At 39.5% G+C, this 27,884-nt stretch overlaps 1 protein-coding gene across 1 annotated transcript in view; it reads right to left on the bottom strand.

Annotated features, from left to right (window-relative positions):
* Positions 1-5,709: 5,709 nt before the first annotated feature.
* The window catches only part of kdm4b (lysine (K)-specific demethylase 4B), a 51,497-nt gene continuing 29,322 nt past the window's right edge, over positions 5,710-27,884 (bottom strand). Inside the window, exons 8-22 of the mRNA XM_079244571.1 lie at positions 26,631-26,768; positions 21,460-21,656; positions 21,046-21,293; positions 20,624-20,859; positions 20,318-20,438; positions 19,406-19,566; positions 19,098-19,302; positions 17,222-17,298; positions 17,037-17,092; positions 16,832-16,940; positions 11,627-11,815; positions 10,794-10,970; positions 10,249-10,368; positions 8,867-8,959; positions 5,710-7,794 (exon numbers count right to left, since the gene is read on the bottom strand). Of these exons, the coding sequence (XP_079100697.1) occupies positions 7,291-7,794; positions 8,867-8,959; positions 10,249-10,368; positions 10,794-10,970; positions 11,627-11,815; positions 16,832-16,940; positions 17,037-17,092; positions 17,222-17,298; positions 19,098-19,302; positions 19,406-19,566; positions 20,318-20,438; positions 20,624-20,859; positions 21,046-21,293; positions 21,460-21,656; positions 26,631-26,768 (2,631 nt within the window). The 3' untranslated portion in view covers positions 5,710-7,290. The remainder of the gene's footprint in view (positions 7,795-8,866; positions 8,960-10,248; positions 10,369-10,793; positions 10,971-11,626; positions 11,816-16,831; positions 16,941-17,036; positions 17,093-17,221; positions 17,299-19,097; positions 19,303-19,405; positions 19,567-20,317; positions 20,439-20,623; positions 20,860-21,045; positions 21,294-21,459; positions 21,657-26,630; positions 26,769-27,884) is intronic.

The raw sequence follows: 27,884 nt of genomic DNA, 5'->3' as shown, positions 1-27,884 counted from the left end.
CTTTTATTGTCAATGGTAAACCTGCAGAACCAGCACTCAAACTCCAGATACAGAGTCCACTTCTATTCTGGCTGGACCACATGGTATGTTTCAACGCTGGCATTAAATGCTACACAATAAATGAGCATTTTCAGCAACAGCCTAGAGATGTTTTTCAATGTTAGATGTGTGAACTAAAACTATGTATGCAAATGATGCAAATCTTGATATAGAAACATAATGAAACTGTATTAGAGCATTCTCATGGTCAGTCTATATATTGTTGAGATACATTAAAATGCAAAGATTATCATCTGAGGAATTTAGTTGTCTTCTGAACTGACACTAGATTTGAATGTTTGTGACATGTTTTACTGCATAGCACAATATTATTCACTTCTAGCTCTCTGATGATGAGATAAAATGTATGACATCAGCCTTATCCTGTGATTTTAGTTCTTTTTTTGTTCTCTTTTTATGGATTTGCTTTGTAATTTAATCTTAAATGTTTTGTTAGAAGGGAGAGTAATAAATCATTTTAGAGTTTTTGTGGATCTTTTTTTTTTTTTTTAACTTAATTTACATATAAGATGGGGGTTTTTCACATATTGCACTGAGCATGTGCAATGCCACCTTCCCTTGATTTCTTGCCAGTCCTTTGCCCCCCCATGTAAGTATAGATCTGCCACTGTAAGTACGAAATTATACCCCTGTGTGCTATAAAAGAACGTGTATTGAGACAGCACCATGAAAGCACTCTGTAATATTCACTCCCTGATCAATTAGCTTAATTTAATGTAGAAGTCTATTTGGCTTGAGACTCATTCATCAAGGCCTTATGTGGTGTTAACAAATCATTTTCTTCTCAGTGACATAACATATATCAGAGGCTGGACTGGTTCAAGTAACTTGTAAAGCATTGTTAAGTGATATACTGCATACTGTGATATTATTGTAAAATATGCTATAACATACTGTGAAGATATCTGGAGCCATTCCTTGTTTGTTCTGCTTTCTGTAAAGATGATCCCACAATGTTGAGGTCACAGCGCTGGGGAGGATGTAGCATTTCATAAGACTTGCTCATACTGATGTTCAGGCTAGTTCTTATATAATGGCATATGTCAGCTTTTTTTTTTTCCTTCCTTAGGAATGATTTCTTGACAGTCACCCTTCCAAGAAGACCATGTCTGATAATGATTTAGCAAACAGGATTTGCTTCTGTCAACCGTTTACTTTCCTCTGCAGAAGTTCATCCACAAAGTTACTGTACTTTTCTGAATTTAAAATGTATTTTTTTACTTTTAATAGTTTTGTTGTACCTTTTTTTGTGCTGTATGAAGCAATTATCACCACCCGGGATTTTTTAATATTCCCCCTCCTTGTTATTCCATTTTCTGACTTTATCTCCTGATATGTCAGACGATCTGAGATGCTTAGATAGGAGGTGTAAAACAATAGAAATGAATCAAGGTACAAAGCATTTTATAATGGGATATGCCAACTTAAGGATTGTCACGATAAACTAGTGTCAGCTTAATGATATCTTGCATCATCTGTTTGTTTTGTTCAAGCCTGCTGCTGCATTTCATGTCCATCAGGTGAGTCTAACACTGATCATAGCTGCTTTTACTCTTCATGTGCTCATAAAAAACTCTACAAAAGATAGATCTATGCATTTTTGCTTCTCCCTCCTCTCATCCCTTAAGATGGTATGCTGATATGCATTTGTGTCAGATGGTGAAAAAACAGGAAAGCGATGACAAGAAATGGCAAAAAAAACTGACCAATCAGATGACCCATCGATGGAAACCTGGAACCATGGGATTCAAATCGTTTAAAGTAACACAACAACCTTAAAACTCTGCACTTCTGGCTCATTTTGATGCCACAGCACATTTCTGGGGCAATCATCTTCTCCAACACCTGAATCCAATGAATGGCTGTCAACAGTCCGCTGATGTGCTGGATGACGTGTGGATTTTGCCTCGTTGTAACAAGGATATCAACTCACTGGCTGTTTTGGATGTGGATCTGCATTGTTGATTTTTTTAGGTTTTACTGTTAATTATTTATTGTAATTTATTACAATCCTGCGATGGACTGGCGAGCTGTCCAGGGTGTACCCTGCCTGTCTCCCAAAGCCAGCTGGGATAGGCTCCAGCTTCCCCGCGACCCAGAAGTGGATTAAGCGGTTCAGAAAATGAATGAATGAATGAATGAATGAATGTAATTTATTATTTTGATACAGGATTTATAATTCTAGATTATAGATTATTTTTTAGGATTTTGTATACAGCTAGTCCTAACTACAAATTTAATTTCATACATACATGCAAATGACAATAAAATGAACCTTGAACCATGGCTGATTCAGCAAATAAATACGAGGACATTAATGGAGGAAGTGAGGAAAAGAAAAAGACAAAGTCTCAGAGACAGAGATAGAAGAGAAGATGCTGAATTAGCCTTTGTTGGGGGCATTGTGAAAGCATGAAAATCTGCCAAAATTTAGTAATGCCACATTAATTAACCTCCTCCCAAGAAGTTGCCAGATCATATTGCTTCGCATTGTCTGCATTCCCTTCAAACAGCTCCGAACACATCATCATGCCGACAGGTCTAAAATAGCATGAATATGTAACTCCGGCCTTGGATTCCCTTCACTGCCTCCCAGTCTGTTTGTGAATTGGTTCTAATGCTTCCAAGTGAATTTCTGCCATCTTTATTTGACATTCAATGTAGATTTAAACACCGTAATAAAAACATTGAACTGCCCAGTCATTTCCTTTAGATGTTGGTAAATCAACATGAAAATACTGAGGTGATCGATGCTTTGCCATCAGTGACTTCAGTGAACCGGCAAAACCTTTTCCCTCTTCACACACACATCACTCAAGACTTAAGCTGATTTCAAAATAGTACTTGACAGTCTGTTTTCACTAGTTTTAGTTTTCTTTGTGCTTAATATTCAAACAAGCTTCTTTTCCGTATGGTGTCTGGAGAATGTCTAAGCGGATACTGAAAACAGAAGGCATCCACTGTCAAGTCACCAAGTCTTTGATATTTGGAGTTCATAAAGATGAGGCACCTCCAATAATTCAGTCTTATTCCCTTTAAACAAAAGGCAGCAGTGACAGATTGAACTCGACAAAGTCATTATGGGGATACTGCTTAGTGATGTGATTTACTAGGCAGAAATGTAATAAAAGCTTAAGGCTATAATGGGGCCTGTCATATCAACCAGCTTGTCAACATAATTGCCACTTTCATCTGCAATTAGATCCCACTGCATTCAGTACTTTCCATTTCCATGTGGCCCATTTAGCTGTCTGATAGTCAACCATTAGGTGAGAGGTTTTAATGTCATGGTGAAGGACATTTTAATGGACATAGTAACTCTGGCTGCCACGCACTCTGAACTTATAAGTATGTAGGGTTTCACCAGCAGCAATAACACATCTAGTTCCCCAAATTGCCTTGAATTTAGGTCCGAAAAAATCCAAAGTTTCTTGCTTCTTTTGTTCTACTAAAGTACAGCCGGACCAGCAGAAACTTTTGTCCTTAGGAGTCCCCTTCCCCCTGTTTCTCCTTAGTTTTACCCCTGGCTGGGTTTAGCAGAATGAAGAAATCAAACTCTTGAGTTGTTAAAGTAATTGCCAAGCTGGCACGTCCCCAGTTCCTCTGCAAAGAGACGGCGGCCACTTCAGAATGTTAATGGCCAGCCTGATCCAACGAGGGCAATCCAAGCTTGGCATATGCACTGGTAGTAGTGGTAGAGTGCATGTGAATGTGCATGTGTGTATGCTTAGGAGAACTAATGCCCATATCAACAAATTATTCAAAAAAACCCAAGATAGCTTGTTCTTTAAGTGACCTTTATTTTAACTCGTTTCTACTCGTCGATTTTCTTTCAAGTTTAGAAACTCGAAGAAGTTTAAGTGAAAACTGTGTCAGAACATGAAGGACGAGAACGGAGAGGCTGGTTAAAAACCGATCATGTATGGTTTGATCCTCCTGGAGTGATGCCATCATTTTAGTCTAAGATTTGTATCGTTCAGTATTTATCACAAACAGAGCCCAGGCAGGTCACAATCTTATATGACATGCTAATGTACACTTCAAATATCATGAAACATGACGCTACTTTCATTTGTCATGTTTTTGGGGGTCACTGCTTGCAAAGTGTTCAGAAACAGGCTCTGAAACAAGTTACTGCAGGCGGGCCTGTCCGGAATTTGACCCGAGAGCAGACTGATGGACTTCATTAGGATATGTATAAAGAAAATAAAAAAGTAGATAACCGGAGGACAGTTTTTCCTTAAAGAAAGCAAATTGGTAAACGAAACAGGACTGTAACATGTATACTTTTGTCATATGACACGAGTAGGTTGACACAACGGGTGGAGGCAAAATAAACATCCTCATAATAAAAATGAGGTGTCTGAGGACTACTATCTCACACCTAAACCTGGCTCCGCTACTACATGATTAAAAATCTGTGTTTGGATTATTTCTTTGGATGGTGGATTAAAATTTATGTTCAAACATGGAAAACACACACACACACAAACAAACAAAGCACACCTCATTTGAATCTGTCAAATTCCCTTACAGGAAACCAGGTAGAACATGTTTTTAAGGAGTTTCTTTTCATGCAATTAGCAGACAGTTCTTGCTAATTACATATACTATGTATAAATAACTAGTGTGATGTTCTCAGGAAGGAAGCAGAAAAACATGGTTCCCTGCTGTGTGTTTAGTGTGACAATCCAAGATTGCTTCCAATGGGCCACTGCTGTGAGGAATAAACAGCAGTGCTGGTGTTTGAACTGCAAATTAATGCTACTATCTCTTCATCTGAGGATCGTTGCAATTACCCGGTATAGACGAGGCAACGGTATCAGCATTAATTTTCTCCATTGCTGGACTGATCAACAAGAGCACATAAAAATAATTCTAATTTAAGTATTTTTCACACGTCTGCCAAAATCACCAAACATGAAAAACAAAGCAGACTGACAAAGTAATTCAGTTTGGATGTCATCTGAAAACTACAGATCATTTAGAAAGGAGACTTGAAATGTTTGCCCCTATGAAGGTACTGCGATTCTCGAAGCTCACTCGCACTTGGAGATGATCTAATCTCCAATCAGAGATGTTGATGCACATTGTTTTTCTGCTGGCGACATCAGGGTGCTGTCTTATGCTTTTTGGATGTTAATCATTAAAGCTGTGAGACATTAATTACCACAAAGAAGGTGTTTTAATATACCTTGTGCTGTTGTTTCAATAGTGCATCATATTCACAAGAAGCCACTGTTCGTTTCTTACAAAGCTCCTGAATGTGTCGCAGGGAAGCTGCTGTCTGTTTAACATCTGATTTACAGATCATGGATAGAGATTACCGGGCAAAACCACGCTGTGATTTATTCAACTCACAGACCATCAAGTCTTGAAAATGACTGCCAGCTGCACAGCTAAATATGAATTTACATATTGAGTGACCACATCTTTAAATATTTCAACCAAGTAAAGTGTAAGTGATTCATCGGATTTACTTTCTGGATCTTTATGGAAGTAAATAAACAAACAAAGAAGCGTTGGTGACTGGCAACCCACTTTAATCCCCATGAATGAACATATTTTGATGGATGTCACTGGAAAAGAGGAAGTCATTTCTGTTTAAACATTTCAGTTTCAACAAGAAAAGGGAAGAAGAAACTTGTGACATTTAGAAATTTGAATTACAACACAAGGCTTGTGGTATGTACACCAAACAGTGTTGGGGGGGTATTAGTTCCTCAGTAGTTTAGTATTTCTGTAGCACCTTTGTAGCACAGAGTAGCTACATTTAAGAAAAACAAACCAAAAAAAAAAAAAAAAAAAAAAAAAAAAAAAAGACGTGTTAATTACTCGGAACTGCAATCTAGCAGTAAAAACTACTTTGAAGAAAGGTGTAAATAATTATGTGTAGCCAAGTTTGTGACTCAAGTTCAGAAAAATGAACACAAGAAGGGTACAGTAATAGAAACCAAGAGACATCATTCAGCTAATTACAATAATGATTTTTATATATATATACACACACACACAATATAAACCAAAAAGGGTGCAGCATATCCAAATTTAAGGGTTCCTACATATTTTTCTCTTTTGCAAAATTATATTTACTTCTTTTAACAGTGTTGGCCAGTTGAAGTACTAATAGTGGCTATTTGACAGTAAATGCTTTGTTAAGAGGGTGAAGTACAACAGAGCAGAAAGTAAGATATTTTCAGGCCCAACATGATTGACAAAAAAATCTAGGTTGCCCCGCACATCCCACACAGCATGAACACTTAAGAGACCAGTATTTATTTTCCAAATTTAGGAACCCTGAGAGTTTAGGTGTTAAAAAAAATGAGGGGAAATAAGTGGAGCCGCCATATGAAGTCAATACATAAAAGATGTCATCTGTTAACTACTGACACATCTTCACAAAATTCAATGCATCCTGCAGACAAATCTACTAGTGTTCGCATTCAACAGTTATTTTCTATTACAAATAACTCTTTCAATATTTGACTAACACATTTAAATACTGAGTTCCCACTACAATACATTTCATTTTTAACCCCCTTTACCTCTTGCAATCGAACAAGCTCACCCCACTGAAAATATCCTGGAGTTGAACAATGTGACACCAACTTTACCGGTTTCAAAGCCATGATTGGCTCGCTTTAAAAATAGATTTGCTGGTTATTTGATTTAAAAAAGAGAAAGAGTAAGAGAGAAAAAAAGAGACCACTAATGGACACATGTTCTGGTCCATCATTGCCTCACTGCTGAGAAGCCATTGTAACAATTCCTATAGAAAGGAGGGAGTGTGCTGTTAATTAGTAAATGCAACGAGGTATGGAGTTGGTGCAGACATATTTATGTTAAGATGAAAGAAAAAAAAAAACAGCAGCTGAACAAAAAAAAAGCAAAAAGCAACACATTTTGAAAACTTTAAAAAAAAAAAAATCCACCAATGATGATAATAATAATTATAACAACAACAATAATGTCAATGGAAAAAAACAGAAAAGCTCTGTGCTCTTTAGCTGCTGTTTCCGAGCAGGCTAAAAGCACCACTGCAAATACATTTACTCAAAAATAGAAAAGTAACATGCATTAAAAGAGTGCTTGTGATTCTGTGTTCTCCTCTCCTGCTCAGAGCTCGCAGAGCCGGCGAAGGTGAAACATTTGTCCAATAATACAGCACTCCATTAGCTTACTTCCTATGAGCCCGGCCTCCTCGGACTGAGCAAGAACAATGGTTGGGTTTTAATACAGGTGGCTGGGGCCTTCGTCCTGAGGAAAGTGTGAGTGAAGGAGAGTCTCCATGTAGGAAACATAGCCACTGCTGGGTGTGTAGCTGCTGGACATGTGCTGGGGTGGAAGCAGAGGGGACGGGGCGGACAAGAGGGGGTCGGAGTTCAAAGTAGCCTGAAAGGTGTTGGACTTTAGCGTCAGCGAGGGGTCTGAGACCAGGGGCGACTCTGTGAGAGTATTGGTGAGGGTGTCCATGGGGGTCTCTGTGTCCATCTGAATGCCACTGGAAGGGACAAGAGCTTCCTGTGGGGTCACGGTGGGCTGGGACAAGGGCTCTGAGATTGCTGGCATACTAATTCTGTCTTGCGCTGGTGCTGCAATTTGGGAGCCAACTGATGGATTACTTGTTTCCATGGGAACGTTAGCAGGTGGGGTTGAACTGGAGGGCAGTCGGGGGCGTTTAGCTGCTTGGGCTTCATCGGCTGGGGGAACCTCCTCCCGTGCAGCTGGTATAGCCTGAGAGCAGACAGAACATACAAGGTTAATGAAGGAAGAAAGGTTATTTTTAACCGTGATATGTCCGCTTCCCCTCAATTGTTTCCTTTTTGTACATTTCCTTCTCTCAAAGATGGACAGAGAAGCGGCACAAGAATGTAGAAGTGAAAACCATGGCTCCATAGAGCCGGTCTGTTTCCTCAGTCTGGGCTCCTCCACAGTCCTCCATGTTCCTCATCAACCAAGCATGCATGATGATGGTAGAAGAGCAGCATAGACCACATTTCAAAGGTGGACGTGGCCACATTTAGCTGTTTATGTACTTATGATTTTAACCATCAGTCGTTCTGTCTTCTTCTTCTTTAAACAATTTGGAAGATGGCTTTAAAAACAATCGTAACTCCTCAGTCTTTTGCAAAACTCTGTAACATGAGACCATGTAATCATTGGGAAAACTAAGCTTTATCCTGCTTTACTGACTCCCTTTCACTTCTCCATGTTATCCTGTGGAACTATAGAATAATAGGATAGATGTAGTTATCCAATATGTTGCCAGCACAAACTTTACTTTACTCAGCATGTCAACTTTTACACAGAATTCCTGCTTACAACTAAGCCTCAGTGTGTTTTTTTTTTTCACAGCACAACAATGAAACTAAGATGACAGAAAGTCCATCTAGGATGTCTCTGTCCCAGTTTATTCATACATACATTTCTTGTTAATTTACTACTCGGCCATAACTTTCTGTTCTGGGATTGTGTGCACAACCTTTGAAGTAATAAATTGCCATCTTAACCTTAAATCCATCCGTACTCCTCTTGATGTAATTTGCTGACGTAAGGTCTCCTGAAGCTTTCTCTCTGTTATTCTAAAATTTTATTAAACTTTCAAATCTAAATTTTAGACCAATATTTACTCAGATAACAGGCATTTGACTCACACAAAGGTCTGTCATCCTCGCTGTGATCGGTTTAAATATGCAATTTCATTTGTTGCTTCTTTAAGTCTATTTTAAGAACAAATGATTGAAAGTAGAAATCTTTGGCTTGTGTACGGATACAGCAGGATGCAGAATTTCACTAGTATACTCACCAGCCGGGCTTTGACCCTTTTAGGTAGTTCATGGTCCAGCTTGAAGATCTCTGTGTATTTTAGCATCAGTTGACTTTGGTCCTGAAACTCAACCTAGACAAATATGAAAAAATAGATTAAACTACTTATATTTCTCCAGTTTTTCTGCAACGAGTTAGAAAAATCTCTTGGTGCACTTTAAGAAGTGAGAGAAAAAAACCATATGATTACAGCATGTCACATAGTGACTTGTAATCATTGTAACATTACCTGCTTGCTTTGAGTTCAAATGAAGCAAGTAAACATAACCAGTTTATTTTTAAAAACTTTATCACTACTTTTTGTAGTAGTCCAGCTAAGACCAATCGGGCAACAAAAGAAGTAACTGGGAATTTCACCGAAGTTCTTGGGTTTTTTTTTTTCCCTGCCAGGTGAGCATCTGAGCCTGGTGGATATTAGTTGTCAATATTGACATAGGTCATCTTGAAGGACTGCTGCTCATTTTATCTTTATTCACTGATCAGATGTCAAGATTCCCTTCAGTATTTTTGCTGTGTGCATAAAGCACAGGGATCCACAGGGATGTATGCCTCAGCATATATTCATCTCTATTTACATTTATTCAGTTTATCATCAGTCAAAGCAAATAAGACTTATTGATTTTAATCCTCATCTTATCTATTTAATATTTGTCTTTGTTCCCAGTAGCTGTTTTATTCCAAGTATTGAATAGTTTAATGACGTCTGGTCTTAGTAATGATCTCCCCTGCAGGTAACCTTATCTGACTGAATCACTCACATCAGCCTCTCTTATTAAAATCCAAATCTGTTTGCTGGAAATTCTGCTTCTTTTCAGGGAATTGTGAATGTGCAAACAAATTTTGATTCAAATCAAAGAAGCGTACTCCGCCTACAAACAGGTCTTGGTCAGTTTCAAGCAGACTAAATACAGGAAGCAAACTACAAAACAAAGTGCATTGTGGGTTCAGGGCACAGCATTGCATGTAAACATAACCAAAACATGCATGTGGGGGGGCCATAGGCAGCTTTGGAGAGGAAAAATGGCTCATGGTCAAACGTGGAAGAATTCAGCAAAAATTCTGATAGAAATATGATAAACTCGAGACAACTAGGATATGATACAGCTCTGTATTTAGCTGGTGTGTTCTAGAAACCAAACGTTCTGTATCAACCAACAGATTAACAAGTTTTTGTTGTACGTCTCTTCTTCAGTGATTCTTGGTGTAGCGCCATCTCTGGCGGAGAGCGGAACATGTTATTCAAAAAGTCTTGATTCCTTTGAGAAGTGTGGTGTGAATGCAGTTTTGGCCCATCCTGGAGTGAATGCACCTTAACGGAGCTGTAAAGTGCAAATAAAAGAAGGCTTGCAGTGTTTTCCTCACCTGGTAGAGCTTGTGAAGATGCTGTTTCAAAAAGGATGCGTTGAGGATCTGACCGTCTGGTGTGTTCACCACTATCAGTTCCCCTGCTTCAGGAGCACCATTACGCAGGCAGTCATGACTCTGAAAGATGACGAGGGAATAGGAGGGGGGATAGAAGGGGGGGGGGGGGGGGGATTGAAGTCAAGCTTGTAAGCAAGACATTTATGAGGTTCAAGCTGCTCAACGCAGATGAAATTAAGAATTTCAATTCCTCTGAAATTCCATTAGCTGTGATAACTCTGGTGATTTATATTTGATTTCTATACATAGTTCAACAGCATCATGACTCAATGTTTATCCCGTGGGGGTTTTATGTTATTAAATTTCATATTGTGCCTCACATAAAGCTTATCAAAGGTTACCCACATTTAGATGTAGTCATTACATTTTCAAGTCACTCCGTCTACAAAGCATACACATCCTTTGCTGGGATATCTAACACAGGTAAAAAGGGAAAGTTATACTTTTCAATTATGAGTTCTAAAAACACAGAAGAAGATACTCACTACTACGTTTTCTGGATACAAGTTATCGCAGTATGACCCATCATCAAAGTTGACCTCAAAGAATGTCTGTGTTGCCGTGCCGATGATGGTGCAGGGATAGTACCAGCCGTCGTTGCTACGTCCAATCACCCTGTGGCCAAGGTCCAGTCCCGGTGCGGTTTTGGATGCAGTTCGAGGCTAAAGTGAACAAAACAAAGATTGAAGTCAGAACTGACATTTAACTGAAAATGTGTGTTGTAGATTAAATTAAAAACAATCATATTCTGATAACCTTAATGTAAAGCTAACTAATTGAAAGCAAGAATACACAGGTTATGTTTAAAGGAAATACATTGTCAAGCCGTGTTAGTTCGAACCATCCTGTGCAGAGAACTTCAAGTGGTTTCATACAGCTCAACAACAATTTTCAGTGGAATACTTCAACATGCTAGTTATCAGTCTTTATGAAATCTCAGGAAAAACTGCATGCTTAAACCAGCTAAGATCTAAAAATCAAAAATACTAAACATAAATGGGGTTTGAAAAGATCTAAAAGCCTCACAGAAAAGTTTGCGTTTCACAAAAATTAAACCTCTTTTTTATTGTAATACTGACACTTACATGTATTAACATATTTTTAGTTGTTTTATTTTATTAATTGTCACTTTAATTTATCTGTTTCTTATGTTTCCATCTTTTAAAGACAATGAATAGAGATTAGTCCTGGGCTTTAATCCAGTGTGGTCAAAGTCATATTTCATGTAATATTCAACGACTTGCACCGTGCCGTTCCAATGGGGGAAAATGAAAATGACTCCGTAACTCATGACTCCATTTCCTTGACTTACAGTTACCTTTGGGGTGCTCTTTTTATGCTTGTGACAGGTGACGGACACTACGTAGGGCCAGTCAGCAGGCTTCATCACCACTCCAGCTATCTGGGCACAGGTGACGTGGAAGGAGGTGGCACAGTTCTCATACGTGCACTGGATGCAGGCGCCACGGTTCTGATTCAAACTCTTGGCGTGGCAGAACATGCATTTCTGAAAATAACCAAAATAGAACATCATTAGGTTTTTCTTACCGGTTAAAGCTTTGTTTTGTTCTGGCAAGAAATTCAGAAAATCTCCTGGTGACAACAGAGGTGATGGCTGCTAAAACCCAAACCTGGTGGCAGACTGCTCAAGTTCCTGACAGTCTTCAGGCAACAAGTTGAATGAAGTGAAATGCCAGAGTATAAATTCTGGACAAATTACTTTTTTTTCTCCCTTCTTAATGAAAACCATAGCATCAGGCTCAGAGTCTGTGTTTTTATGTTTCTAATCCAGGAAAAGATAAGTCTATTGAAAATACTCAAAAACTACAGTCAAGTCCAGCCATACGTCTGAAAGCCAGATTCTACCCAAAAGGCAAGTGCAGCTGTCATATGAACACGTATGACTCACTGCCACAACTTTGTTAGATGTAGATTTTCTGTAGGAGAGGATGGTATAGAATCTGCTACTGGCAAGGCAGTCAGATGCTGCAACATCTTCCATCATGACCACTGGCCAGAGTATCGAGATGAGTTCATGGACTTTGGTCTGATTTCCACAAAGTAGCTTAGTACAGCACCACATTATACGTGTGTGCTAACAACCCTATTAATTTACAAACTGATTGTCTGTTTAACATTTACAAAAATATTGTCAACCGTGATTGACTAATGGAGGCATTTGTAGCCCTGAAGCTCTCAATATCGAGGATGATTATCGACAATATCTACCTCAGTCTTGGGGAGCTTAAGTTGACAGTACAGCCATACTGCTCAGCATGTTGTTTTCAATTTTGTGATTGGTGTCAACATTTGTATTAAAAACAGCTTATGCATTATGTACATACTGCACCTGTGCCATCAGCAGGATGTGAATGAGGATTCCCCTCACAGAAGAGAATCGAGTCTGACACAAGACCACCACTGCACACCGACAACTAGGGGCCCATATGGAGGACTTTCGGTTTTACTAAGGGCCAACGAGCTAACAGCCCCACTATAAGAGCTGGTCATCCACGGGACATGGGCTTAGACTTTTCCACAAGCAGTACATTGATCTCATGAGCTATTTTAAAGTTGGGAAAGTTTATTTTAATTCAGTGCTGTTTGCACTTTAACTTTGGTTTTAATTATAACTAATCTTCTGCTAAAAATCCATGTTTGAAAGAAGAACATTTTCTCAAATCTCATTCTTGCTCACAATAACTTGAATAACCATCTATGTATCTGGATAATGATCAAAAGGCAATCCTTAAAATTGGCAAAAAGCTAGTCTGGAGCCCTAAATTTCCACAAAACAAACAAACAAACAAACAAAAAGAGACCATTTCACTTTTCTTGTTTGGAAAAGCATGAAATTGCAGTAACTGCTGGCATCTTATGAAGTGGGAATAAGAAGGAATCAACAGTCTATTAGTTTTCTTGTCTCTTTGATCCTACATTCTTCTGTTCTCTAAAAGGTTTTTGCTCATTAAAATAGAACAGTTTTCACCTTTGTACACAACATGCTTGTCTAATCATCTGTGTCAGTCGCGTTAGCGTAGAGGTGACATTTCTTTCCCTTTCTTGTTCTTAACTTTACACTTGTTAATTAAAGTAGACTTTGACATTCAAAACATGTTTTTTTTTTTTTTTTCTGTGGCTTTTTTTTTTTTTTTAAACATTGCTTGTTCAACCTTTACAAAATCCTGCATGAATACTTTTCTCAAAATTGTAGCAACACTTCAGTAGGAACCACTCATTACACTGAACTTAAAAATTATTCTACATTTTAAATACTTCAGTGAAAACAGTGTCCGCTGGATTTTGTCAGTCTACCTTCTTCCACCATTTTTCATTTTCTTCTAAACTAAACTAAACATATTGCACTTCAGACAGTTCACTTTGAAACAGATTAAGAGGACAAGAGAATTGTCTGAGGGACTTGGATCAATTAGGTGGGAATTAAAAAAACAATTTCACACCTTCCTTTGCTTTGGTTTGTGTTCAAACTGCTCTTCAAACTGACCAAAGTGCCTGAACAACGTCAGATAGAGCAACAGCTCGCTTAGGGCAAAACTCCTAAAACAAACACCAAGCTCTTTGGTTGGCCAGAACAAAAAGAGAAAAGCTTTTTGCTTTCATTGGCTTCATCACTGCAAGTTCCCAGTAAGCCCCACATGATGCAGTGTTAGGCACAGTTGCCTTCAACAGCTGAGATACTGACAGGTGACCTGTAAAAACATTGTTTTGCAGCACTGCAGATACAGATGCAGGATTATTTTTTTCTCCAGCATTCTTATTGTTGTGGTCATAACAGGTTTTTTGCTTATAAGGCACCAGAGTCACCTTCATCATGAAGCATTATAAGAATATTTCCAAACCATGTGCTTAATGGGAGGAATGCTTTTCTTATTCATGTCCAACCCAGCCAGTGAGAAATGTTTTTCTGCTGCTGCGTCTGTGATTCAGGAACAGAGAACAGTTGAAACCAGGGATGGCGGATGACGTCTTGTTTATGCAGCATTCTCCCAGTGAAATGAGAAAAAACCTCCTAGTGGTAAATAACAGAGACTATAGGGAGGTGGTCGAGAAGTTCAGTTCTATACTAATCTTAAAAAAATTAAGAGCAAGTTCTTCTTAAATAAACTTTCAAATATATTAACTGTGTTGTTTTGCCTTTTCTTACTGTAAATGAAAACAACAGCATCACAATAATGAAATTTAATAGAGGGAGGGATGGGGGGTATACTCATTACCTAATGTTTAAAGTGGACCTAACGGCCACAGCGTGATTACATCCAAGGCGCCACTTTCGCTGTTACATAACAGAAACCATAGTGGTTCTACATTAACCAGTAAATGAACATGGTTTCTTCTGCATAAATGCAGATCTGATCTGGTGTGAATGCACGTCAGATCAATAATGGGCAGATCACCTAACAGCATCTCAGTGTGAAAAAGGTGGCTGTTAAGTAGCATTTAGATTTATATGAATTTACAAATATTAATTAATTTACACCCTAATTATTGGAAAAAGGCTTTCTACTTCAAAGCAACTCATGAAAACACATTTGGCTGCGAGACGACCACATCCTGCTGGCTTTGACACGATATTAACTGAATACTGTCAGTTTAGCTAATTATACTGCAGATTATCGACTCTCAGATTATCTACATCTCCCAAATGCTTGCCCAATCCCTCAGTCTCCAACCTTCTCCATCCCTCTTGTGTGCACCCACTTCCTCTGGGGACCGAAAAAAGAAATAGCAACTAGCAGTATCACAGCACCGATCAATGGAGAAATAAAAATTCTTTATTGTCATGTCAATACTTCATTTTTTGTGCTACAGAGCAAATATTTTACCAGCTGCCATGTTTTTTTTAACAGGCAGGCAGTGACACAACCCCAAAGCAGCAAAGCTCAGCTGCAGCTACGCACATCAAGGCTTGTTTGATGCTGCTTGTTTTTTGGCATTTTTAGGTTTATTCATGCTGCTTATTTGAGTTACAGCTAAAAATCTACACCTTGCCTTTAATTAAAATGCAGTTTGGACTTCATATACTATGAAAGAACATTGCAAAATTTGGCTGCAAAAGTTAATCATCAGAGAAGAAATAAAGATGTGTGTGTCTAACATTTTTCTTCATAAAGTCTTTGTTAAGTTCCCCTGTTTGTCCGTTTGTTTTACATCCACCTGCAGAAGGACTATTAGATGGAATCAGCCAGTGTTTCCACAGATTTGCTTTGGAAAATATGATTTATGTTTTACTATAACAGTCCTTTGTGTTAAAAGAAGAGTCCTAAAATGATCTTGTACCACAAATTAAATGTAGTAAACCCCCAACACACATTAATATTACTTGTCACTGTCTTGGCCAGCTTACCGGGTCAAAGTAAACTGGTGAATAAACAACTAATCCACAACTAAATTAACTGATCAGCTAATTTAAAAAAAAAAATAATAATAATAAATTCAGTGTTTTATGTTAAGCATCTTGAAAGTTGCAGGAAACTGGCATTGAATGGCTACTGGAAAACAATTCAGAGGATTGATTCTTTTAAGCAGCTTGAGACAGTTTTCTCCAACAGACATTGTTACTCTACTGTAAGTACAAGAACACAAACTCTTACAGATGTTATACCTTTTAAGGAGTTGATCTGCATTGAGGTGTGAAAGAAAGTCTGAAATAACCAATAATTTAAAAAAAAAAGCTTGTTTAAGTTAGCTTGTTTAAAATCTTTCTTTCCTTGAGAGCCAAATGTTCAAGGGTGGGAGGGGAACGTTCTGATTGCTGAACATAGTGCAAAATAAACTGGTTCCACGGCTGCATGTTCACATTTGATCAGCCCAGTCATCCGAATCATTAGACTGCACGGCTTCTTCTCAAAGCCTTTTAAGAAAAAACAGAGGAAACCTGCTTTGACAGCACTCTGATGCAAATGTCACCCAGCTTGTCTTTGATAGATTATTCAGAGGAGGGGAGGGAGTGAGGTGACATTATTTGTGGGTTTGTGATAATATACCAGCAAGCACTGCTATGACTTGACATGGAGCAGAGACTGAAAGAGGGATGGAAATAAAAAGGAGGAGAGGGATGTATGAGAAAGTTGTGTTCAAAGATGCGGCAGCAATGGGGAAATTGCCTCCAACCTACGGGATCGATGCAGTTCATTTGGCGCAGTGAGAAATGACAGCTGATTATTCAGCCATTCCACTGAGCGTATCTGTTTTACCCTACTTCTCAGGAAAAAATAGATCTACACATCCACCAGGAAAGAAGGGAGGGAAACAGAAAAAAAAAAAAAACAGTGACATAAGCAGGCAGTGAACAGAGAAGACAGAAGTCTGCCACTGAGTAAGAACGACTAGACAAGCAAAAAGAGAAGACCACTGATGGAGAGATTTACTATGAAGAAACGGTGGGCACAAACACAGTCAAGTTTTACTTTGCTCTAAAACGGGGAATGACAATAGTGTATATTAAGATGGTGAAGATTGGATGGAAATCCTAAACTCCTCCTGGTCATTTGCCTTAACTCACCAGATTCTTGCGGGTTTCTGGAACAGCACTGACATCCACGGGCTCCCTCTCGATGGGATTGATGAAGCGAGCCTCTGCTACAGCAATGGCACAGATAACGTGGACCCACCTGGTGACAAAGTCAGAAAGAAAAGACAACTTAAAAACATGAGCCAAATGTTATATGACAGAAGATGGAAGGCAACCCAAAAACCCAAGCACTGACCTGTTATCTGTGGTAGTCTTCAAAGCTCCCCCTCGTAAGTTACAGAGACAGCACTCCTAAAAAACACATAAATGTAATTGTAGGAATTGTAAAAGGCTGGTACACGCCTATAAACACTGCATTAACGCATACTCATAAAATTCTGCCATCTTAATGTTCAAGTCTCAGGTAAAGGCACGACTCACCACTGCCCAGCTTCCTGCTGCGCACCTGGAGCACATCCAGGAATCACTGACAGAGTCGGGCTTTACACCGTAACAGCCTGGAAAGGAGGAAACGTAAGTCACATTAGATGTGTGCTGTGTTGATATTTAGTCAGATCTACACAGCAGCAAGGCGTCTCTTTTCCAAAATGATTTATTAGCAAAGCCAAAGCTGCCAGTTAGCCTTTTGTTTTCTCGACACACAATCTTCCATTCACTACCTCCTACTTCAGCTTCTCAATCCAGATGACAGCAGGTTTACACAACACCTGGACAAGTCCGAACGCTCTTTCTGTTCAATGTCCACTCCAAAATCATGAGGAGTAGAGGCGTGGGATGCAGACCTGGCATTTCTGACAGGAGTACTTTCTGCTTGAAGTCCTCTTATCAATAGCAGTTCCGTTTGAGCTCAGCTCATCCCTGGATGGCTAATGAACAGGCTTTGAAGGTGCACTCCAGCTTTAGGGATAATAAGAACCCAGGAGGGTTGATATGTGTGTTATGTACTACACATGTGTGTACATTTCAATGGTGTGATTAATGTGTGTGAACGTTTAAACTGGCACTAAACATCTATCCAAGCAAATTTTTCCAAAAAATGCAGCTGCTGTTCATATAAAGATTATTGGGGTTTTTTTGCATATCAGACTGAGAATTTGTTTATTTGCATCATTAAACTTTAAGATATTTAGTCTCAAAAGCTCTTCACTAGAAATATGAAGCAATGAACAACATGGAGATAATCTCATTCCATCGTGCATGATAACGAGCCATCTGCTTACTGCTCATACATGACTTCTACAGACTATAAACCCTAAAAGTCAACTAGCTTTCCTTCATACTTCCTTTGTTTCTTTTAGAATGTGGTGAATGGAGGATTGTATAAATAAGGGCTGGGAAGGGTTATGGTTTGCTGCTTTCAGAAAGAACTTTGCTTAGCTCCAACAGCTTCTTCATTTGATACAAAGAGAGTTAGACCAGGAAGCCTCACTGAGCGTGGCAAAGGGGGAAATGAGCAGACAGTTTGCACTGCTGCAGTGGTGTCTCATCTCCTGGATTTGCTAGATTTCACTCAACACCACTGTCAAGAGGGCAGGATGGGGAGGGGAGGCAACAGAGAAACACACTCATATGCCTAGTGGTGTGTTTCTAAAAACTTTTGTTATCAACTTTTGGCTTGCTGATGGCTGAGATTAAGAGTATTTTCATGTAAATGTTGCACAACTGAACTAAAAAGAAAAAAAACCAGACATTTTTCCCTTGTTAAGACAACATGGAGGTTTACATTTGCACATTGAAAATGTACAACCCTTTTCTGTGAATGTTGACATGCTAATTACACTTAAATCCTTAATGTGTGTTAAAAGTATCTATCCTTCTGTAAATCTAAAAATGTGTCATTTAGATGGATAAGATTTTCATTAGTACAGATGTACTAGTGAAACTTAACTAGATGTACAGCTGAGCTTAACATACTGGGTTTTGCACAGTTGGTAGACACCAGTAATAATAGATTAAATTTATATAGTTCTTTCCTGCTGAAGGCACTCAGAGCATTATTCATCCTTGGTGATGGTAAGCTGCATGTGCAGCCAACGTTGCTCTGGTTTCCACTGTCCGTCGACAGTCTTTCCGACCAACGCTGAATATGCACACACATTCATAAATCAGCGATGTCGAAAATGGAGGCAAAGAGGGTGAAGTGTGTTGCCCCAGTGCACAACTGGGAGGGTGGGATTGAAACCAACAACATTCCAGTCATTGGATGACCTGTTCTACTGCCTGACAGCTAACAAATAATTGTGGACATCAGGTAGGTTTCCAAACTATCATCGTTCTTGCTGCGGTGAAAACTTACTAGCATGAACCTGCATCAAGCATGATTGACACTGGATCAGAAGACTGGTTCCATCCTCGCCAATGTGATAGTTGGTGGGTGGTGGCTCTGTGTTTCCTGCACCAACGCTGAAGCACATCTCTGGGACAAGTGGACGAGTCGCACTGCCATGAGAGGGTGGGGGGCCAACTGGGGTTTCATTCACAATGGAGGCATCTTTCTGTGTCTGGAAGGGTCAGAAAAGAGCCTCTAAATGGTTGAAACGTGCAAGTTACATAAGCCAAGCAGTATTACAGCACTGAGATGCGTGCTTCTGCAGCAGTGTGTACCTTTCTGTACGGACAGAAAAGGGAACAGACAGCACAGTGTGGTTGGAGTGTAGCCACCGCAGCATTGAAGGACTTTTCTGCCACAAAGTTGGGCGAGTGATTCTGCCACAGGTGCTCCTGTTTCTTCATGTCGCTGTCCAGTGGAATTGGAGAGGACAACTCTGAGGACAAAAAGGAAAATATGTTTGGCTCTTGTGCAAACAAATACAAACAACTTTCAAATACTATCAATTCATGTCTTCTGGAGAGGTTAGAATATTTAATTCTGGTTATCATTTTTCATCTTTTAAATGCCTACAAAGCATTTTCAGAAGAGCCCTTGAAAAATAATAACAGTACAGTGTTTGAGGACAACATGAGCCAATATAATTAGACGTTTAACAAAATGCCACAAACGTCAATAACTTTCTGCTCTAGGTCAAGATAAATTTTGCTACTACTGATCCACACTGTTATATTTTAAAAGAAGTAGAAGGACCTCTTAAACTTGTGCTCCCCTCCCCCATCCATCCTTTTGAAGGACAAGAACAGTCAGATCCCTGGCTGCCAACCTCAGGTGACTTTGAAAGCAGGTAATTGGAAGTCATGATCCCCAGATCAATAAATGTCAGTCAGGAAATAAAAAGGAAAAAAAGCAGCAGAAGTAATGGGGGGAAGCCTTGATTTCATTATCCCCACAGGGGGGTTTAAGTGCAGCTTGTTTTTCTTTCAGCAGATCAATAATCAAACACTGTCCTCTTTATTTTAAATATTGTGATGGAAATAACTATTTAAAAAGTAATAATTAGTGCTTGTTCCAACTTTACTTTTTTCATGGCAGTTCTGTTGTAATGCACCGTCTTTTCATACAGTTTAGAAAGGAGGCAAAACAAGGGTTGATTAAATGTGTACTGACACATAAAAAGCTTTTACCTTTATCACTGGTTGGGTCTTGCTTGACGATGGACAGAGGCGTCCGCATGGGTGGCTTGCTGAGCGGGTGGCGGCGACTCTTCTTCACCTCTGTCGGCATTTTCATCTTGGGGTAGCTTGTCTAAGAAAACAGGGTTATTTGTCAGTAACTTTCACCGAACACTTTCATTTTACAAAATGCATCTCAGCAGAAATATTCTCCAAGCCAGAATACTGACTCATGGAATAACGTTCCAGGTTATTCCAGGTGAAAGTTGATCATCATTTCTAAAAACACATTAAATTAATAAATTAGCTTTCAGTTACCTGGCTGGTAGTCACATCCATTTTCTTTTTAGCTGGGATGTCCTTGTGTCTTGGAGACACAGTGTCAAAGTGAGCGGCCATTTTGGTCTTTGAATTATTCATGTTAGCTGAAGCAAACTGCTGAAATGCTTCTTCAAATCCGGACATGACAGCTGGAATAATGGAGACCCTCTTTTGCTTTTTGACTTTCTTTTTGTCGGCATCATCCATTAAGATCTGGGGTTTGGTCTCTGGTTCTTGTTGTTTAAAGGAGGGGGGGGGGGGGGGGGGGGAGGAGAAGAAAGTCAGGAAAGTAGTAACAACTGGTCCAATGTTTAAGTTAAGACTATGAAATCTGCATATTACGTCTATCTTGGCTCTGATTCCACATTCTAAATAATGCATGTCAACAACTTTTTCTTTTGTCTTTATATCCTCCTCACCCTCTGTTACTGGAGCGTCTGCTGCTTTAGCAGCCGCCTCGGCAGCCTCCTGCTCCTCGCGCTCCATGGCCTCCAGTGTCATCATGGCCTCCCTGGCTAAACGCTCCTCCCTCTCTTGCTTGCGCTGAGCCTCACGTTCCTCCACCTGGCGCTGATATTCAGCAGCGTTCAGCTCAATTCCTTCCTCCGCCAGCACCTTTACCTCCTCCAGCTTCAGACGGCGAATCTGCTTCATCTTTTGCATTGCCCTGGGGTTGTGCAAACAGCGACTAAGTTCAGTCTTTCAAATGACATCCAACACTAATCCCCCCACTTTCACTTTGGTATGCTACAAATGCAGATGATACATTTCTGCTAATGTTACCTGTCAGCATGTTATGCATCAAAAACAGCGTATGCAGTTTGATGTCTCACCTTCGTAGGAGGCTTTCTCGGTAGGTGACTCGATGCTCCCTCCAGCGCTCCAGCTCAGGACTGCTTAGCACTGTGGGCTTAAGGTGGTCCAACACCGTGATGTCTTTGCCCTGCTTCCATAGGTCGTAGCGATCAGGCTGCAGGCGGCGCACAAAGACATCCATGGAGATCTTCACCATGTCCTTTCGGCATGAACACTGGACAAAAACATACAGGGAGGGACAACTCCATGTCAGAGCAGAGAAAAGCCGCAGGGAAAGGAAGATCAACATTTTACATTCAAAAACTGGGTGTGTGAAATGGTCCCACAACAAACTGCATTCACATTTTTCGAGCCCCATGTCATCTGTCTACAAATGGAATGCTTCTCTCTGTTTAATGGCAATAAAGCTGATTCTGTTTGCAGACTACCACAGACGTCACTTTTACAGCTACACTTCAGACTATTGACTGAAATCTCAGTGCAGACAGGGATCAAAAGAGAACGCATCCCTGTGTTGCAAACTGCCGAAAGAGGACGACAAAAAACAGCAACGAGAGCAGCCAAGCAGCAGGAGTCACACTTTACAAAGAAATGCCTCTTCAATGTAAATATTATGTATTTACAGAGCATTTGTCAAGTTTCAAAATGAATAAATCATTATATTCAGATGCATGGCATTTCTGTTAAGCACAATCTACAAAATTTGACTCTTGATGTGCATCAAGACACTTTTTACTTTATGCTTCGCCCTCAATATGTCAAAATCTAAGCCACAGTCATCAAGGATCTGTAATCATCTTTAATTATGGAAGGATGACATCAAACTGAGTGAAGTGGAAGAAGACTAAGAGGACAACTAGAGTAGAAAGAAAGTAACTGGGGACAAAATATCTGCATAGAAAATCTCTGTTACCTTCATCTGTCTGGGTTGAATGAAAAACATAAATGGAGTTAAAAAAAAAGAAAAAAAAGAAAGGCAGTGAAATCTGAGGACCACTGACTGCATAATAACTCCAAAAACCTCAACGTGACTTTACAAATGAATGAATCTTTGTGCTGACCAAAGTAAGCAGCTATGTTTTAATATAGCAACAGTACAGAAGTAAATCTGGGAATAAAGGAAACAAAATGAAGGGGGAAAAAAAAAATCACAAACCAAAAAATGGGCAAAAGCCATGGACAGACAGGAATGTTTTCTTTTCTGCTTTGCTTGTTGTATTACATTCTGGCCCCACCGTCCTTTGAGCTGTACTCAGAGCCTTATGTTCAATTACGGGAAACACAACAGCTCAAACCACCACAGCAAAACAATATCCTGCCTACATCTCATCTTGGCACCACATGACAGGCGGAAATATTAAAATATAGTGTTGGATGGAGGGTGTTGGAGCAGGGAGTGGGAGGGCAGAGAGGGGAAGTAAGCCTGAGTACAGCCAACTGGAACCATCAGAAAACCTTCAGAGGAGACTACCTGTCAAAATATGTCATTTTTATTTATGAAAGTCCTTATTCTCTGAAATCTATGAAGAAGCTTGTTTACTGGTGCCATCCCTTCGGACCAAGACAAGCTTTATTTGTCATTATATAAAAACTTAATTAGAAAAACACATCGGAAGATGATAAATCTTTTAACTTAAGACCATAAGCCTTTAAGTAGCACAATGAAGTTTGCACAAAATTAGGAAAACCTGCAATATTTATATATTGCAGGTTTTCCTAATTTGCTGCTGAATACTGACACTAACATATGCTGAGTGACTTTTAAACAAATATACTTATTATATATCATATATATCATCATATAAGCCCACTTTACCGTCCATAATCTGAGGTATATTAACAAGGGTGTGCACGCTACTTAGTTTGAGATCATGCACATGACAGGAATTCCTCAAAGTGGAAAGCAGCCATGCATACAGCTATGTTAACCATCTTTGTAAAAAGGATAAAGACTGTCAATACTAGGGTAATCATACATTTCAATATGAAAAGTGCAGCTCTACTTATTAAAAAACTAAATTTTATGTTTTTATAAAAATATAAATATAGAATGAAAACTCAACGAATCATTGTACACTATGAAAATGCAATTAAACATTAATAAAAGCAGATTCAGGACCCAACTGTCCTGAACCACAAGGGACAAAGAACTTGCATTATCTAAACTTAAAATAATAATCATCCTAAGAATGAGGAACCATTTCACCTCACAGAGTGCTAAGACACACAATGCTGTATATTTTACAGAGTGATAACACATGCAAATAAGTTAGTTGGTAGTGTGTGTTTCATGTGTATTGCATCAAGCTCTTTTTTTCTATGTCTGGTCTATCTTAATTAACGACCAAATTCACTGCTCAGGCTATTTAAGTTACTTAAATGGTGATTTTGCTGGAAGATGCTGCAGTGATCTCAGGCTTTTATTGGTGTCAGTTTTTCATGAGGCACGTTTTAACCATCTGATTCATTGAAGATTCAAAGGGTTTCAATTACAAAACCACAATTCACCATTTACAGTGTGCTACAGGCCTGTTGTGGGCTACTTAGCGTCTCACGAGGACCAACTATGTGAATGTGTTCACACTTCTTTCACCTGACCAACACAGAAACCATCACCATCAACCAAAAAACACAGATGTCTAAAGTGATGATGAATGTCTGCGTTCAGGCTTTGCTGCAGTAGCTGAGAAAGACCGTCTTGTAAACTCACTGGACCGACAAAGGAACAATTATGCTTCTAGATATGTTACATGGCCATCAACTAAAATAACATGTATTTACTGATCATCATGAACTAATTTTTAAGGGGACATGAAGTTTAGCAAAGATCCGGTCTCGCCCACCCAAGACAAGGCGGTGAACGTACACAGAAGAATGGAGCCAGGCATCTACACTATCCAAGTGAAAAAGTGCCGTGATTTAGTCTGGGAGCAGGAGGATGATTTCAGCTCCTCTCCCAGACAGAAAAATCGCCCTGAAATCCTGGAGGAGCAGCGGCAAACACTGACTGAGCACCAAATGAACAGAGAGAGGCTTTCACTGAGAATTCAGCAGACTCAGAAGACAAACTGTTTACTCTCAGCAGCATAATAGTGTGGCAGACATAACTGCAATAAGCTGGAGGATCCTTTTTACCACCTTCAGTTCTTCAGAGGACTCAATGCTCTGATGTCTAACAAACTTGCCAGGAACAGTGCAGAATTTGTAAACCTTTTTTGGCTATTTGTGCAAAACCTTGACTCCATGTACAAGTTATCTGCTTGTTTATGTCATACGTACCATTTTTAATAGGAACAACAGGACGACAACAGTTTATGTTCAAACCGTGTAAAAAAATATTTTATGTATTATGCACAAGCAGCTGAAAGTATCTATTACTAAACAAATTTTAAGATGGTTTATACTTGATGCAAAGCTGGGAATGGTTCATTTAAAAAAGGAAGGGCTGACAATAGGGCTATTTAAACACACGTGTGTGTGGTTGGTAAGTCAGACAGATGGGTCAGCACTTGAGAAGCCTCAATTTAATAAGACTAGGACAAAAGCACGGTCAAACTCCCCGGCTCACCTCCTCACTCTGTAGTGTACTGGCAGCCCCAAAACCATGACAAATTCAATACTAAGTCCCATTGTTCACTGTCCTGTTTGATGCTGAGAGAACAGAGCTCGGTAGGCGGGAAAAGGGGGAGAGACAGCCAAATGAGTTAATGGATGACTGCTTGAGCCAAGACAGACAGAAAAAGATGGGGAGTTAAGAGGAAGACAGATAGAAAATGAGAGGCTTAATTATTACCAAGCAAATGGTGGCTGTGGGTGAGCTACTTGGACATATTGTATAGTGAAATGTCTAAAAGAAACGAAATACCACTTATAGAAAGGGTAACTAAAGGACAGGTATAGTCTTTGAAGGCTGTGTAGTGAGAAGAAATTTCAGTATTTTAAACTGAGATCTCAACACCAATTTGTATTTAACCAAATGACTGTGAATCAAAGAACGTTACAAATGTTTCAAAGCTTACTGGATTCGTAAGATTACTTCCTCCCATGCTCTTTTATAAAATCATCCAGCTTTTAAGAGCAGAATCTCTGAAACAAGTGTTACAGCACCGCTAAAACACAGTAAAACTTCCCACTAGGAAACATAAAGCAGAAGAAAGCTGGACAGGAAAAAGAGCATTGCTCTCGTTGCATTTCACATCCCTCTGACTGTGCGTGCTGTGCTACACTGAGGATTTGTAGGTTCTGCACAACGTTAGCACTCGTCTTTATCAAACTAAGACAAAGTGTGCTGGAGATGCTCCCATGAGCATCGGCGTCCGGACTACTGGTTTTTAAATTACATTTGGTCACATGGGTAAAGTAGGAAGGCCAAAAATGAGCAAGAGTGAGACGAAAGGGGATGTACTTCTGCATACTGGCACCTCATAAATCTGACACGCAGCCAAGTAGAGAGGAAAGCAGGGAGAATTGGATACACACACACACATGCATGCAAAGAGAACGAGAATGACGAGGAATACAGGGAAAATATAGCAGAATATACAGAATAAGGGGGGTTCTTTTGGAGGACATTGTATTTGGGCTCCTTTCCACAACCTGGCCTGGCAATTTCATGCTTAACAGCCCACAGGCAAAAAGGCAGTTTGCATCAGTGTGAGGATACAAGGGTACAGTTAGTGGTGGTAACAGATGGTCTGCAACTGAGATGTACATGCTACTTTTATATGTTGATACGAACTATTACTTCATTCCTTAAGAGACACAAACAGCACATGCAAGAAAACTGCAGAGCTGCTCCTGAATCACATGAGAGGAAATTCTGCTCTAGGTCTCCATTTGTCAACAGTGTTTTTATGACTAATAAAATAAGCAGCGGCTAAAAATTAATGTATCAGCGACACGACGTGCATTTTCTGTTTTAACATTTTACATATTTTAGATTTTTATTCTTCAGTATGAATTATTTATAAAGTCTCAATTTTTCTAGGAACAAATGTACGTGCAGCTTAAACTTCAGTTAATTGAACCAGACGCACTTATCATTACTCCAAAAGCCTTCAAGTCAACAAAATAAACATTCTCAATATAACTTACAACACTGTCACAACCACCAACACAAGGTCAGAAGTTTGTGTGTTATTCTCTGTGCAGCCGGTTTGAAAAAACCTGCTGATCAGACTTTTCTTACCAGGGTTGCATTCTTGCCATAGTCCACCCAGCGCAGAGTGGCAAAGTTTGTGGACTCAGCACAGTTGAAGCCGTGGTTGAAACCAGCATGGTAGCCATAAGGAAAGGTGATCATAAACTCTCCTTCATTCTGAGTTATCTGTGCACATACAGACGAGGGGGGGGGGACAAAAGTTAAAAATGTCAGCATATTAACAGATTCAAGACATTTCATAAGATATTCCTATTTTGTGCCAGAGTGCCAAAATTATTAATGGTGCGTGATAACGATGCGAGCATGGCCGCAATCCATTTAGCCAATTTATTACAGATGTGACTCATGATTTTCTCATTTTTAAAAAGTGAAAAATACTCCATTCTCACCGACAAGTCACAGAAAGACAACTGCTATTAAGGTCTGAAAGATGAACAAGCACCTCAGCTTCAGAGAAACAACTTCTTTGTAAATTTTTCTGACTTTGGGCATCTTCCCATAAGTCCAGTGTTTTCTTAGAATGTTTTAAAATGTGAGGACAAGCTCTCGTTGCCTGTTCCACCCAAAACCTAACCCTTATAAACGTGACTGTGGATCTCAACGTCCTTGTGAAGCTTTCAATCAAGAGATACATCAAGTCAGACGAAGATGTGTGAGGAGGTGTGAGGAGGAAGAAACCGGAGGGCTGAAAGCAGCAGATAAACTTCAACTAAAAGCAATGGTTCAGATATCAAACGTCTCCCTTCACTCTGACAGGAAGTTTTATTTTTACACATGAATCAGTAAAGATACAGAAGGTGTTTAACATGTAACATGTTCACTGTGATAATGATATCCTGTGGGTGAGGGGGAAGGGTAGTTTTTTGCTGGTTGTGAAAAACTTTGGATGCCTCCCCCCCCCCCATCTTTTTCAACCTTTCTATTAACTTTTTTGCACTGTGGAGGATTGAACAGCAAGTTGAGCAGAACAAAAATACAGAAAGGTGAAAAGATGCCAATTAATTTTCTGTGACAGACACGAGAGACATTCTTTATTCACATCTGCGTCAAAGCCGAGTCATTCACAACCAGCCCACCTCCTCTGCAGTTTGAGTAAACCTCACAGAGAGCAGCAGGTAAAAACTCTTGATTTCCTTTTTCTTTTGGTGTTCAGATATCAGTCCTGTTATTGTGGTCATCACTGTGGCTACGAGAGCTGAAGATGAACGAATGAAGATAAACGAATGATGCTATATCAGTTTATATAAGTAACTTCATCTGAAGCAATCCTTATGACTGCTT

Source organism: Telmatherina bonti (genome assembly GCF_933228915.1).
Source record: "Telmatherina bonti genome assembly, chromosome: 8".
In the NCBI taxonomy this organism is placed as follows: Eukaryota; Metazoa; Chordata; class Actinopteri; order Atheriniformes; family Telmatherinidae; genus Telmatherina; species Telmatherina bonti.
Note: the sequence above shows the minus strand (reverse complement) of the source record. Positions and strands in the feature narration are given on the sequence as shown.